The 16,392-nt window shown below is 36.8% G+C and overlaps 1 protein-coding gene across 2 annotated transcripts in view; it reads left to right on the top strand.

The window, feature by feature from the left end:
• Window positions 1-16,392, top strand: part of ODAD2 (outer dynein arm docking complex subunit 2) — a 177,998-nt gene that overhangs the window by 98,265 nt on the left and 63,341 nt on the right. For both annotated transcript variants that reach the window (XM_037037218.1, XM_037037217.1), the window contains exon 17: window positions 3,241-3,355. In XM_037037218.1, the coding sequence (XP_036893113.1) occupies window positions 3,241-3,355 (115 nt within the window). The remainder of the gene's footprint in view (window positions 1-3,240; window positions 3,356-16,392) is intronic.

Below are 16,392 nucleotides of genomic sequence, written 5' to 3'. Positions count from 1 at the left end.
ACTGTGTTATGATTGCCAGAGAGGGGACAGCAAAACTCCAAAGAAGCTTAAAGGAGGGAGAAGCCAGAGGATTTGTGGGAGAGGCTTTGTTTTTAAGAAGGTGACCTTAAAAGATGGATTCTTGTAGAAAATGATGGAAGTGACTGGGGCAAAGGGTTAAGTTGGGAGGATTTCAGCGGGCTGTGAGGAAAGCAGTGTTTCCCTCATGTGTTCCTAGGGAGGCCCCTGCATGCATCTACTGCAGCATTTATTCTGAGAGATCATAACCATCTCCCTCACTAGACTGTAATTACCGGAAAGACAGTTAAAATCCTCATTACTTGAAGATTCTGTATTTGTGAATTTGTATCGCTGCTAAAATTTATCTGTGACCTCAAAATCAATACTCAGAGCACCTTCACTGTGAGTGGCAGACACTAGCAGAGTAATGAAAACTTTGCGTTGCCTGATGACCATTTCCAGCTGAGGTCAAACAAGGCCACACTCTGCCTTCTTGCTTTAACTCATACCGTAAACAGGTACCCTTTTCACAGTTCATTCAGTGTCTTGTTTTTCAGTTTCATGCTTTGAGCTGGGGAGTTTGTTTGAAATGGCCTCTGAGCAGCGTGCTGCAGAGCTATCTTGTCTAATGTTCCTAAGTGCAGGGAGGCTGGGGTGTGCCTGACAGAGAAAAGGTGTTTGATAATCATCTTAGTGCTATTGGCCAAGGGCATGGCCATGCTGATGAATTAACCACGTACATTCGATAAGGCACCTTTAAACAGAAATGCACATAAAACAAGGTGATATATTGATCAGTTTATTAAAATGTTCTGAGCAGAGGCTTTCAGGCACAAAATTTTCTATTTCCCCAGAAGCAACGGTTCAGTGTTTACCAATTCACTGTTTTCGGTGACTTTATAGAATGTAACTAACTACCCCAGGTAATGAGAATTGTATCTGTCAGTTCAGTGTGCCCGGCACTTCGTGTTTAGCAGATAGCACAAGAGGTTTAGGAGCAAATACCTGCGTATGGAAGCAGAACGAATAAACCAGTTCACTGGAAATGTTAAATACTGAGTTCAGGGACTGGGGTATTAATACCATACAGGCAGTGGGAAGCCATTTGGGGACTTTCTCCTCGGGTGACCTTTGGGTGTTGATTGAGTGTGCTAGGCGGTGGGGTGAACAGAATGAACAACCCTGCAGCCCTGCTCTCAAGGAGTCATTGCAGAAGCTCTAAGAGGCCTCCAGGAAGATGAGTTTCCCAGGGATTTACAGATCGAATGGAACTGAGAGAAACTGAAGACACAAAACCAAATTTTGTAGCTGCTGCAGCAATCCTGATCCAAGGTGGTAAAGACCAGAATTAGGGTGTTGCTGGGAGAACAGAGGGATATTGGTGGGGTGAGGGGATATCAAATTATTGTGAAGTAAACATCGGCGGTCAATGACTTGGTACTGAGGGAGGTGGAAGTGGAAGGGGCAAAGTTAAACTCTGAAGTTTAAGTTTTAATTTTGTGCCTGACTTCGTTAGTTCCTGTGTTTGCAGATGTTTTCTGAAAACGTTTTCCTCCTCAAGGTTATTACTCTGTAATGTACTGAGTTCTTTTACGACGTTAGCAGAGGGGTTACAGCCCTCATCCTTTATAAGTAACCAGCGGATGAATGCCTTGGGTGTGGGGTGAGAGCTGGAGTAATAGATCTGGTTTTCATAGTTAATTGTGAAATTTTGCCAGGTGGGGGGGTGGGATTCAGAATTGAGTTATGCTTTTTGTTTTAAGCTAAAAATGTGTGCCGTCCAACTGACTTTCCTGCTAATAAGTTATAGCCAGCATTATAGAGATAAATATCACTCGTGCATATTTCATTCCTACATTGTGAGCGGGTAACATATCTGTCATTTCATTCACGGGGAAGATACGCGTGGAAAAATATGGAGACCTGGGATAAGCATTAATTATGTTTTTGGTAGTGTATGTAAAGCAGTAAACTAAAAGGTTTGTAAAGTAAATCCTTTTTTGTGAAATGCTCTCTATCTTTTTTTAACAGTTTTCATAAATTGAGAAATGAAACTTTCTTTTCACTCAGTATGATAACAGAAAGCTTTAGTCTTAGGTTTAGTTAAACTTTAGGCTAAAATACTTTCTCAATGCACTTTTTTCTTATTAAAACTTAAAGAAATGGTTTATATCTTATAAGTTATTTGCAGTTTTATATGGTTATGTGAAAATGACATCCTACTTGGAACCATTGGAATAATACATTTTTTATCTGGAAAATTCATCTCAGATAATCAAGAAATGTAGATGTTTTTATGTTGATTTTCAAGAAAAAATTTGAATGGCATTTTAAGCTAGAAGTATTTATTCTCTCTGTGGCTAAATACCACATGTGTTTAACACAACTTGAGGTTAAAAATTAAAAGAATCTTGATGTTCTTTATCTTTTCTCATCTGCTTTGAGTTTAACATATCTTTCTGAACAAAGCCATATTTGTAAAGGATATTAAGTTTTGTTTAGCTTTCTCTTCAACTGCGAGTACTCTGTGGACCTTAATGCAAGGTTCTGCTCCCTGGAATGATTGATATATAAACAGAAGACAAATGGTGCAGAGATGACTCTGATGATAATTCATTTTTCAGCTAGTCATGAAGATATTTTGATTACAGAGTATTTAAGTAATTATAACACAGTCTGCAATGTTAGTCTTGCTGAAAAGGGAGCGCACGGAAAACAAGTTACGTGTTTTTCGTACCTAACAAAGGACGCACTGTGGTGTAATGATTTTAATTCCTAATGCTAGATTAGGACTGGAGGAGTTTAAAACATGTCACATTGTAAGGTAAGTCAACTAAACACAGACCAAATAAAAAAGGTAACTGCACAGTTTGGAGGCATAAATATTTGTTTTGGGAAGTATTTAGATGTTACTATATGAAAGAAACCAGTATTTTTACATTTAGGTAACAGTCTGTGTACAGCTAATTAAAAAATTACATGGCTGGATTTTAAGTTTATGTGAATCGTAGTTACCATGGCGCTTGCTTTCCATGTCATGAATTTAAAACTGAAATCAGAACTCCTGCAATTCAACAACATGCTATATTCCTCCTGTTGTTGCAGTTTTGGTGGGGGGGATCCAAGCAAAATATCAGAAAGAGAAAAACTAATTAGAATTGTGGGAATAGATAGGCCACTTAAATTTCCATTTGCACTTGAAAATTATGGTTTATATCTCTGTTTTTTGTTTCACAATAGGATAATTGCTCGCTTAGATGGAGTTCGTTTGTTGTGGTCCTTGCTGAAAAATCCCCACCCAGACGTGAAGGCCAGTGCCGCTTGGGCCCTCTGTCCCTGCATCCAAAATGCGAAGGTAATGGACCACAGGTCAATCACTTCTGGGATCTCTAACACTATATTGAATCCTGCCACCACAGGTTACTAATTGCTTTTGACTTATTTTTGGTCAGATTTATCTGGCAGGAAAGAGTACTGAATGTCTGTGCCAAAATAATTTTTGAGTAATGCCTTTTCCTGGTTGGTTTTTAAATGCCAAATGAAATGAGACTAAGATGGCAGTGCTTAGGACGTTCGGCCTGGCTGGTACAATTGAAGCAAGTGCCCCAGGTAAATCAGGGTGAAGAAAAGTTGGCCATTTTAACCTCTTGGATGGTAAAAAATTTGTCTGCATTCATTAGCTGCTTGCAGAAGCACAAGACTGTTTCTATCTTATTTGTAGCCCAAGATGACAGTGAAAGATCACTACATTTTTTGTTACCTTGAAAAACTTTAATTTTACAAATCCCACTTTCTTATGTATCAATAAGGACTAGATATAAAACTCTAGATAAAACTTTTACATGAATAAAAGCACTGAACCATAAGTTCCTGAATATGCAACAGATATTTTTCTGTTGCATATTTTTATTTTATGTACTTTCTATTTATTGATTTTAGAGACGGGGGAAGGGGGGAGAGAGAGAGAGAGAGAGAAAGAAATATTCATTTGTTATTCCACACATTTATGCATTTATTGGTTGATTCTTGTACGTGCCCTAACCAGGAAATGAACATACCACCTTGGCAATTCAAGATGGTGTTTTAACCAGCTAAGCTACCCAGCCAGGGAAATCTGTTGAGTATTTTTATCTAAAGGACTTAATTTATATAATAAATATGACTCTAAATATCATCCTAAATATTTGTGACTATAAAACAATGTTTTATAAAAAGCAAACTGTGTTGTACACTAATGGTAGAGGGGGACCTATTACAAACTGGTCAATAGAAGCATTTTTTAGAACAGAAAATAATAAATAAAAATAAAACACCTCAAATGTCAACCCACAGGACAATGAACAACAGGATGGTAGTCCAGTCACATCATATCATATAATGCAGCAGTAAAAAATCAGTGCATTTCAGCAAGGTGTGTACATCAATGTTGACATATCTCATAAACATTTTGAGCAAAATAAAAGTTTCAGAAGTAGATACACAGTATAATTCTTATTATACAGGATTCAAAGGAAATTTTAAAGTGCAAAATTTAAATGATATTATTTATGGAGCAAGAAAGAAGCCTGTTGGAGAAAAATCACTACACATCCTTGAAACATACCCTCATTAGTTATCAGCCCAGCCTTTCTATACAGCATGAACAACTAAGTAAGGGGTCAGCAAACAACTACAGAAAGCTAATGGTATTGAGACAAGCCAAGATTAGTAAGAAGAACTAACTTCAGAGGAAACAAAGATAATGTAAGAAATAGAATATAACATTAAATTTTAAAAATTAATTTTCTCAGAGTGACCTAAGGGGAATATTATGCTCAACAAGGCATCGTACAAAGAAAGAAGTGTTCATGGACCAAGAGAGTGTTTTTGAAATTTAAAAATATATTTGGCAAAATAATATGTTTAATAGAAGAGACAAATACTAGATTGAATATGACTAAGTAATTATCTGGAAGATAAAGCCTAGTAAATAACTAAGAATGTAAAGTAAAATTAAAAAGAAAATAGGACTTGAAACATGCAAAAATAAAGGCAGTGATTGAAAGGAAGAAACAGTCATTAGAAAATGTGAGTGTTGGCGGTGCAGTGGGAGTTTCTGTGAACTGAAGAGCTATGGAAAGATTACAGTCATCAGGTTGCAAAGACCCACTTAGCACCAAGCAGGGAGAACAAAGTTATCTATGCTAGACACAGGTTCAAATTTGACATTTCCAGAACCTAAAGGAAAGAAAAAAATTACGTAAGAACAGGAATTCTACCAGTATTGGACTTAACATTATTTGCAACAAATTCTAAAAGAAAATGGACTCTTAGAAGAAAATGTTGTTTAGCCTTAAATATATATCCTGCAAAACTAGCATTTAACTGAGTGTAGTATAAAGACAGAAAAAAGACAATTTTCTTTTAGAATTATCAGGACTTAGGAAGCTTATCACAAATGAACTTTTTCTGAAAAAAATAATTACTTTAGAATATTTTTCAACAAAATATAAGATACTAAGAAAAAGAATAACATAAATTACAGAAGCAATAATGACCAAATAACTAGTATTTATAGTTAAGTATGAATTTGTGTTGATAATATATCTTTCAAATTATTAAGAATTTCACCCTGGCTGGTGTAGCTCAGTGGATTGAGCATGGGCCTGTGAAGCAAAGGGTTGTGGGTTTGAGTCCCAGTCAGGGCACATGCCTGTGTTGCAGGCCAGGTTCCCAGTGGGGGACACATGAGAGGCAACCACACACTGATGTTTCTCTCCTTCTCTTTCTCCTTCCTGTCCTCTCTCTCTAAAAAGAAATAAATAAAATATTTTAAAAAATATTAAGAATTCCTTAAAAGTAATGGTATAAAATAAAAGCAGATAATATTATCACAGTAACAATACATATGATTTAAAAACACATTAAGTAGTGGAAGGCAATAGGTAAAAATACACTAAAGGTTTTTACTTTTTCTGAAGAAGGATGTTATGGATATTGGTTGATTATCAATAATCGCTGAAAATATATATTTATTTTTTATTCTTATTTTTAAAATATTTTTTTATTTATTTTTAGAGTGAGGGGAGGGGAGGGAGAAAGAGAGGGAGAGAAACATCGATTGGTTGCCTCTCACCTGTCCCCAACCGGTGACCTGTCTTGAACCCCAGGCATGTGCCCTGACTGGGAATCAAACCAGCAACCTTTCCATTCACAGGCCAGCACTCAATTCATTGTGCCACACCAGCCAGGTCTAAAAATGTAAATTTAAATGTAGGAGTCAGTATTATCTTTGGTAAGATACCATTTTATATAGATAGTATTTCTACTTAGTGCTATTATTATGTGTAAATTATATCTTCAGTCGTACAGACTTTCTAACTCCGAATAGGCTGATTTATCTTATCTGGCCTTAGGAGATGTTCCAGTATGTTCATATTTGTTATTTCTGCCCAGGATTTCTGCCCTGAATTGCTAACTGATCCCCTGTGCTCGCAACCTAAATGAACCACACTCAAACTTTAAACACAACACAGCCTGCCTGTCTTCCAGCCCCTGGCGCCAAGGCCTAGACTAGGTCCGCGCCTCCCGGAAGAGCTTCTGTTTGTTCCATTTCTCTTAGGTTCACCTGCCCACTGCATGCTCTGAACTCCCACCAATTCGTGTTTTTGAATTCTTCTCAAGAAGACACTTACTTCCCTTGCAACTTCCGGGGGAAAGATGGACTGATGAAGAGATCTCTGCTTATTCCCTTCAATTCAAGAAGATATTTTGTGTGATTCCTTTGTGAAGAAAAATCCCAATTGCTCCTGAAAATATAGGCCATTTTAAACTTGGAGAACTTCAAAAGTATAATGCTACAAATTTTGAAATCTGTTATTTGGTCTGCCACTCTGGGGGTATATTTCAAAAATGGCCTTGGTGTGCCGTTATGCAGGGCACCGCTGCGTGGGCGTTGGGGAGGCTGTGCTTGTGCTCGGCCAGGCCGGTGTGGGAAGAACCCGTACCTTTTGCTCCGTTCTTTAGGTGAACCTGAAACTACTCTAAAAGTAGTCTGTTTTTTAAAAGAGTCTTTTAAAAAATATATATAAACTCTTTTTTTTAATTTAACTCTTGTTCAAGTACAGTTTTCTTTTAAAAATCGTTTGGAAGTTTTATTATTTAACTTCCTTTTAAGCTTGTTCAGTTTTGGAAACTTTGAAGTAAAAATTTTAACTGTAATGCTTTGTTTCAGTCAGTGCCGTCTTCCATCAGAAATTTGAAAGTTAAAATTAAAAAAAATGTGTTTTTCAAAATTCACAAAACTAAACAAGTGGAAATGAAATGTATATGATTGCATTTTCAAATGTCGAAGCATTTGCACTTCTGAAGTAATTCTAGCGAAACACTGCACTAAGACTTTTGGGCCATGCTGTATTTATTTTAGTAAGCTTTAAACAATGGTTTACGTTTTATTGATTAATCCTTTTCACACTAGACCAAATCAGTCTTTAAAATGCATGAATTGTTGACTCATGTGTTTTATAATACTGATACCAAAATGAATCAAAAATCAAAAATAGAAAAGCTTTTGTATTTGATTCAATTTTTAACGTATGACATAGGAATCTAAGGGTGGAACGAGCTTTTCTGTCAATTTCACCCCCCTGTGTCATACCCAAGGACAGCACCATCGTCGGTTACTTTCCTCGGCTGCCATTAGGTAAGTATAAAAGCCCCAAAATACAAAATGATGCCAGAGAGTAACATATTATAATATGAATAATTAGTTATTGGGCTGCATTTATACTTATAAGTATTTACATTTAAATTTTCCATTTTGCCTTGAAGAGCTTTGTGGCAATACATAAATATAGTAAAACTAAAAGTTGGCGGTGATTCAATTTAATTTCTAGGCATATCAAATAATTTCATTATTTCAATAACAGTTACTTAGCACCAGGTCTTTGCCAAGGTACCTGTGTAGGTACACATTATATTTTGTATACCCCCTCCTTTTTTTGCATCTTAATGTTCATGCAATTAAGTTTCCAGTTTTAAAATACAGTGGGAAGTTAAATGAAACAAACTTTTATTTGAACCTTTCTAGAATGTTCTTTCACATAGGGAGAGAAAATAGTTACCTTGAACCTGTTGGTAAAAATTTGAGCATACATTCCCAGGGATGTGTTTTATAATTAACATTGTGTCATAGGTGAAAGGGCAGCATTTGCACTGGTCATTTGTGAAATAATAGTGCATTTTATAATCAGTTGCCTTTTAGATTAGCTTCAATAATACGGGTTAAGAGACTTGTAAATGTCTATATGCACGAAGTTCCTTTATGATCTTATTTTACATCACCCCCCAAAAGTTATCCCACTTGACTATATTCAGTTTGGCATCATTGAGAAGAATTTTGTGTATTGTTTTTAGGTAAATTAAAATTGTTTCTGATAGGATTATAAATTCGCAGGTAGACTACGGGCAAGAAGTGTTTTTGTTTTTTGTTTTTTGAGTATGTTCGGCTCCCAGCTTGCTGTAAAATATCAGAACCAAATGAGATCTTGCCAGAAATGTTGGCCCATTCTTTTCTCCTTCTCCCCACCACTCCCCCAGTCAGGTAAGCTAGTGACTGAGCTTTCTAAGAACAATTGACTTTTACTTTTTGAGAAAGTGTTTCCCCTTCTTCTACATACGATACTTGCAAGTCATTTTAGACTTATTAACTTATGGGTCATAGGATTTGACATGATTTTGAAGTAAGAAACTTCTTTGTCTGGACTAATGGCATTGACAGTAATGCTGCAGAAACCAGCCATTGTGGATTGTAGCCATGAGTGACACGAATGGGAGGAAAGCGCTGTCTTCTCCGGACAAGTTAGTGCTGAGTCAGGGTCCTGCCGTGACTGTCGGGCATGGTGAAACCTGAGCGCAGTGTGCATGTCCATGTGGAATGGATATGGCGAAATGGCCATTGTGTGAAACAGATGCTACCCATTTTTTATATTGTTAACAGCATGCGTATTACAACATGTTGTCAGCTCTATCTGTGAAGAAAATGAGATGTAATAATTACTTCTAGTGAATGTGTTATATCTTTTCCTACATGGAAATATTTAAAGCTGCCCATCAGTGAATGAGCCGGGCAACCAAGTACCACAGTCAAAGACTTCAGTAATGAATTGCAGGATAATTGAAACAAAAAAGATTCATGATGTAAGTTTGCATGTAATTATTTTGTTCCTATGAGCATAAAACAAATGGAATGTAGGATTTTTCTAGTATCCTACACTTTCACTTATTGACCAGCGTCTCAGAAAGCTTAAAAATTTCCTTCATTTTGGAGAAAGTGAGTATTTAATAGTTTTTGGTAGCTTATCAGTGATAAAGAAAATCTGTTAGTGAAAAGGTATGTTTTGCCAGCTTAATTATCTGTGCTTTCTTCGTATGATTTGAAAATCAGACTGTGAAATGTACAGCTGGTTTATGGTTTTATATAAATCTTGAAGGACTATCTAAGACACACAAAAAGAGCATCTTTAGTTTAAAAAATTCCTCAGTGTTCCATCTTTTAAGAACTGAAAAAAAAAGAACTGAAAAAAGAGAGCTGAACTAAAGTGAACTAATTACAAAAAATTCACTGTGTATTTTTCACATTTTTATTTCTAAGTGTACCATTTAAAGTGTTTTCTGGGTTAGACTTGAGGAAGTTTATGTTGTTGTTTTTCAGTTAAGATTGCTAAAAAGGACAGACATCCTGAGGTTTGACCTCTGTGGTGACCTTAGTTAGTAAACTTCAGAGCTTCAAGTCTGCTTGCAGACAAATAACCGCTTTGTGAAAGTGAGAGATTTGTAAATGAAAGTGAAAAGCTGTTCCTTTCAAGCTGAACGATCAAACACATTTTTTGAGAAAAACAGTGGTTGAACAGGTGTTTAGTATTAGGAAGTTGTGATGTAAAGAATGCAACAACTGAATCTGGCAAAAATCCATGTAGTATTAAATTCTTTGTTCCTAAGAAGCAAAACTCTATGCTGCAGAAAGTCAAATCAGATTTGTGCAAAATGCAGAATTTCATACAAAAAGGTATAATTGTGTTACATCATTTACAATCATTTTCATGCCTTTTGCCAACATTTATATAAAAATATCATTGCCTTTTTATACTTTTCTTTGCAAATATTACAAGACAGTATTTAATTTCTTCAGTTTCTTTCATTAAAGACTGAAAGTAGTTATTAAGAAAAGAGTAAAAGTTAATATTTTTAGCCCTTTCAAAAGAATTGATTCACATAATTCATATTAATTTATAATCACCACTTCCTTATAAATTAGATAGGAAACAGGTACTCTTATTTTAGGATAAATACTCTGAATGTGTAAGTAAATTGTAGAATTAGTAAGACAACTTAAATAATGTCTTTTAAATCAGTAATATATCTATGAGATAATTTGCCTGTAAACTTCTTAAACTTAATTTTGCTGCTTGTTTAGAAAATAATGTCTGGTTCTGAGTGTTGAGCTTGGAGGAAAAAAATCTTTGGTAATTTTAAAACCAGTGGCGTAAGGATCAGCTCCAAACAGAGAAGCCAGTCAAAGACATTTGAGAATGATTACTCCAAGGAGAAGAGAAGAAATTAATTTCTGTGAGGTCCAAATACAAGCTTGGGCAATTTTGGTCAGGAATGCTGAGTGCTGAGTGTAGATGAGGCCAACTTCCCGACTACAGGTGTGACAGAACACAGCTGATCAAACAGGACAGGAATTTGACATCACTCGCTGTTTAACCTCAGCTGCCCAATGAGCCATGCCCAGTCAGTAAGCCACAGAGAACCTGGAGAAGGCTTATGTAGGCAGAGCAGTTTCATACTAAGAATCCTGCCGTAAACACGTTTATGAGCTTGGATTGGGTCATGTTTGGGCCCTAGAATGTATAGCTGTCCAACAATGTGCCAAAGACTGCACCATTTTTTTCCAATCTAAAACTTCTTTAAAATATAATTTGTGTTTTTTATTCTGTGTGCCTATTTTGGGTCCGCTATCATTTTTAACTCACCAAATATATAGTTCTCAGTGTGCTGCTAAGTTCCTAAGATCCCAGTTCCTAAGATCCCAAAAGAACAAAGTGAACTGTATTGCAAATTATTTTCTGCATGCCAGATTGTCAAATGGGGATAGAAAGGAACAAGACAAAAGAGAGGATGCTAAGAAGCTTCCCTTCAGATCACAGCTGAAAGTGTTACCATTGGTATTTAGCTAGAAAGGGGGAGCAAAGGGACTTAGACATTGAGCTTAATGACTGGAGAACATAAATACACCTGCTTGCTTCACCAGGAAGCTACAGCTCTTTGCACCCTAGAAGATCACAGCATTGCTCCACCAAGGGGATCAGCACCCCTCTCTTCCCCCAGTCCAGTATCAGATTGTTGAGGGGCACAGGGGAAGCTGCTAGACTATAGAGGCCCATCAGTCTAACTAGGGGGTGTAAACCCATTCAGGGCTGGCAAAACCTTGAGCAGTTGATTGATCATTTTGGGGGGGTACCTGGTCTGTCCCAAGCCCAAGCTGATGTGGTCCCAAGGGAACAAAGAATTTTCTCTTCCTCTCTCTCTCTCCCCTACCCAGAGATGCACTCACCCCATTTGTTCCTGTGGTCCCTCACCCAGGAACAGGTGACCATGTGGGTCTAGCAGCTACCAGGTCTGTGGCAGATGGTGTGGGCTCCAAAATGACTAAGCTCTCTCCCTCTCGTCTGATGACCCACACTTGCATGGTGTATGCACCTATTCTCTCCAAAGCCATGCGGCCTCCTCATGCAGGCTGCCGGAGGGGGCATGAACACTGCAACACAGCAGTGGACTACAACCAGAAACAAACACCAAGCTAGCCAGCTGCCGGACTGGACTGGACTGGACTTTAGCATGGAGCAGAAACTCTGGACAGTGGCATTTTTCTTTAGCCTTGCTGAAGATAATGTTTAGAACTTTTTCAGGAGAGAACCCCCTTAATTTTACATCATCAATAAACCAAATGACTGAGTTCCATCCTCCTGTGCAAGTCTCAGGAAATTCTCTTTCTCTGGACACTGCAAGAACTCATTTTTCGATGATAACAAAAGGACCACTATCAACAGGTCAAATCTATTGCTTTCACTTGAATTCTTCTCCTTCTCTGCTACTGCTTTCCCATTCCATACTTCTCAGCCTCAACTTCGAAAAGGGCTGCTATGGAGTTTGCTTGTCTAGGAAATAGAACTAACAGAGATGTAGTGTACAAAATTGAAAGTTATGACTAAAGGTATAATCTATTCTAAATAGGTATGTACAAAGTTGTGCCAACAATTAGCTACTTATGAAACCATTTATCCATAGTTAATTTTGAAAGTACAGTTATCAGCCCTGGCTGGTGTAGCTCAATGGATTGAGCGCGGGCCTGTGAACCAGATGATTGCGGTTCGATTCCCAGTCAGGGCACATGCCTGGGTTGCAGGCCAGTTCCTGGCAGGGGACTCACGAGAGGCAACCATACATTGATATTTCTCTCCCTCTCTCCTTCCCTTCCCCTCTAAAGATAAATAAATAAAATCTTTAAAAAAAAGGAAGTACAGTTATCAGTAATGTTACTTTATTATAGAACCTCATCCATTAAATTAATTATATCATTCTATCTACCTTAGCCAGGAACACCCAGGATAATACATTGCACTTCATCACCATCAGAATTCATTGCCTCAGCTATCTCACTGGGACCTTAGTTCCTAGTCACCAGGTTCTGCCCCTCCATTTCTCTAGGCACATAGCTTAACGTAAGAAATACCCATAGTTAATAGTAGTGATATTTTTCTGTCTCCTTTCATGAACGTGGAAGCCCTTTCGCTACTCCTGTTTTCAAGAAGTGATCTGTATTTGGGCTCTCTCTTTGGAATACTTTTATTATACTACTTGTAGACCCTAAACTCAGGATGCTCACAACTTCAGCTACATTGTACTTCAGATTATTTTCTTCTAGGAGTATTATAGTTCAAGGTTTACAAGATGTTTAGTCCATTTAGAGTACTTTTTTATATGATATAAGGGTCCAACTTCATTCTTTTGCAAATGCAATTCCAGTTTTCACAGCATCATTTGTTGAAGACTTTACTTTTCCCACTGAATGTTCTTGGGAGCCTTTTGCTCATGACTGTGATTTTGTTAAATACCATTTGCAAGAATACCCAAGGGATTATTTCTGGGTCTCTGTTCTATTTTATTGGTCTACATGTCTATTTTTATGTCATTATCACACTGTTTTGGTTACTGTAGCTTTGTAGTAAGTTTTGAAATCAGGACATGTGAGATTTCCAACTTCGTTCTTTTTCAAGATTGTTTTGGCTATTTAGGGTCCTTTAAGATTATGTATGGATATTAGGATGGATTTTTCTATTTCCACAAAAAAATTATGGGGATTTTGATAGGGATTGTATTGAATCTATAGATCACTGTGGGTAGTATTGACTGTTAACAATGTTAAGTCTTCTAGTCTATGAACACAGGATATCTTTTTAAATTTTTAATTATTTTTTCATTGTTGACATTATTATAAATGTCCCCCATTTGCTCCTCTCTGTCCCCCTCCACCCAACCCTCACTACCCCCATCCAGGCCTTCACCACAGTGTTGTCTGTGTCTATGGGCTGTGCATATATGCATATATGTTCTTTGGCTAATCTCTTCCAGTTACCCTCACCCCTTCCCTTCTGAGATGTTAGTCTGTTCTGTGTATCCAAGCCTCCAGTTTTATTTTGTTATTCAGGTTATTTTGTTCATTAGATTACAAATATGAGTAAGATCATATGTTATTTGTCTTCTTTCTCTGGCTTATTTTGCTTAGCAAAATAGTCTCCAGGTTCATTCATGCTATCACAAAGGGTAAGAGTTCCTTGTTTTTTATAGCCATGTGTTATTTCATTGTATAAATCTACAGGTTTTTTATACATTCATCTACTGTTGAGCATGTAGGTCATTTCCCGATCTTGGCTACTGTAAATAATGCTGCTATGAACATAGGGGTGCATATATTTTTTCTGATTGGTGTTTTGGGATTCTTAGGATATATTCCCAGGAGTGGGATTGCAGGCTCAAATGCAATTCCCTTTATAATTTTTGCAGAAACTCCATATTATTTTCCACAGTGGCTGCACCAGTCTGCATTCCAACTAGCAGTGCACGAGGGTTCATTTTTCTCCATATCCTTGCTGGCTACATGTTGTTTGTTGATCTATTAATAGTAGCCATGAATAGTGTCAGGTGTGAGTTGATAATTCATGATTGTTTTAATTTGCATCTCTCTGATGATTAGTGATACTGAGCATGTTTTCATATTTCTACTGGCAATCTGTATGTCCTCTTTGGAGAAGTGTCTATTCATGTCCTTTGCCCATTTTTAAAACAGATTTTATTTATTTATCCCCAGAGGGGAAGAGAAGGAGAGAAATATCAATGCATGGTTGCCTCTCATGGGTCCCCTGCTGGGAACTGGCCTGCAACGCAGGCATGTGCCCTGATTGGGAATCAAACCACGTTCCTTTGGTTCACAGGTGCGTGCTCAATCCACTGAGCTACACCAGCCAAGGCCCTTTGCCCATTTTTTAATTGAATTATTTCTCTTCCTGGTGTTGAGCCATATAAGTTCTTTATAGATTTGGGGACTAACCCCTTATCAGATGTATTATTGGGGAGTGTGTTCTTCTATGTGGTGGAGCCCTTTTCATTTTGTTGATGGTTTCTTTTGCTGTGCAGAAGCTTTTCAGCATGATGTAGTCCCGTTTTTAAAATATTTTCCCTGTGTTTCCCTTGCCTTAGGAGATATATCAACAAAAATATTTCTCTGAGAGATGTCTGAGATTTTAGTGCCTATGTTTTCTTCTAGGATTTTTATGGTTTTGTAACTTATATTAAAATATTTTATCCATTTTGAGTTTATTCTTGTGTATGGTGTAAGTTGGTGGTTCATATATATTTTTTGCACATGCATGTCCAATTTTCCCAACACCATTTATTGAAGAGACTAGTTTTTCTCCATTGTATGCTCTTGGCTCCTTTGTGAAATATTAATTGACCGTAAAGGCATGGGTTTATTTCTGGGCTCTCTGTTCTGTTCCATCAATGTACACGACTATTCTTGTGCCTGTACCAGGCTGTTTTGATTACAGTGGCCTTATGGTAATAGTTTGTTATCTGGTATTGTGATCCCTCCTATTTTGTTTTTCTTCCTAATGATTGTCAAGGCTCTTCAGGGTCATTTTTGATTCTATAAACATTTTTTGGAATATTAGTTCTAGATCTGTGAAATATGCTACTTGTATTTTACTAGAAATTGTATTGAATGTGTAGATTGCTTTGGGTAGTATGGACATTTTAATGATGTTAATTCTTCCAATCCATGAACAGGATATCTTTCCATTTGTTTGTATCTTCTTTAATTTCTTTCAGCAACATTTTGTAGTTTCAGTGTACTAGTCTTTTGCATTTTAGACTAAATTCCTTTCTATGTATTTTATCATTTTTGATAAATGGCACTGTTTTCTTAATTTCCATTTTGGGTTGTTTATTATTCCTGTATAGAAACCAACTCTTACATGTTGGTTTTATGTCCTATACTTTGCTGAATTCATTTATTAACTCTCTCAGTTTATTTTGGAATCTTTAGGTTTTTCGACATTTAAGATCATATAATTTATGAAGAGAGATAATTTTACTATTTCCTAAGATGGAAATTTTTTATTTCTTTGTCTTTGTCTTTCAGCAGTTTGATTACAGTGTGTCTCATTGTGTATCTCTAGGTTTGTCCGAAAGTATGTTGGGGCTCTGGTGTTTGCTCTTTCCCAAGGAGACAAAAAGATACGTTGCTAAGACCTATGCCAGAGAGTTTACTGCCTGTGTGTTCTTCTAGTAGTTTATGGTTTCATGTCTTAAATTTATGTCTTTAACCTATTTCCAGTTTATTTTTGTATATAGTATAAGAAAGTGTTCCCACTTCATTTTTTAATGTTTCTGACCAATTTTTCCCAACACTGCCTATTGAACAGATTGTCATTTCCCCATTGTATATTCTTCCCTCCTTTGTCATAGACTAATTAACCATATAAGCGAGGGTTTATCCCTGGGTTCTCTATTCAGTTTCATTGATTTCTGTGCCAGTTCTGATTTTATTATTACAGCTTTGTAGTATAGTTTTAAATTAGGGAGCATATACTTCCAACTTTGTTTTTTTTCTTCAAGATTGCTTTGGCTATCCAGGATCTTTTGTGATTGTAAATGAATCTTAGGATTATTGAGTTCTGAGAAGAATGCCTTTGATAGTTTGATAGGATTCAGTCTACATTGAATCTGTAGATTACCTTGGGTAGTATGGACATTTTAACAATATTAATCCTTCCAGTACATGAGCATGAT

This window comes from Sturnira hondurensis, unplaced genomic scaffold, assembly GCF_014824575.4.
Source record: "Sturnira hondurensis isolate 20B ecotype Veracruz unplaced genomic scaffold, ASM1482457v3 Scaffold0022910, whole genome shotgun sequence".
Taxonomy (NCBI): Eukaryota; Metazoa; Chordata; class Mammalia; order Chiroptera; family Phyllostomidae; genus Sturnira; species Sturnira hondurensis.
This window is presented reverse-complemented; position numbering and strand designations above follow the sequence as displayed.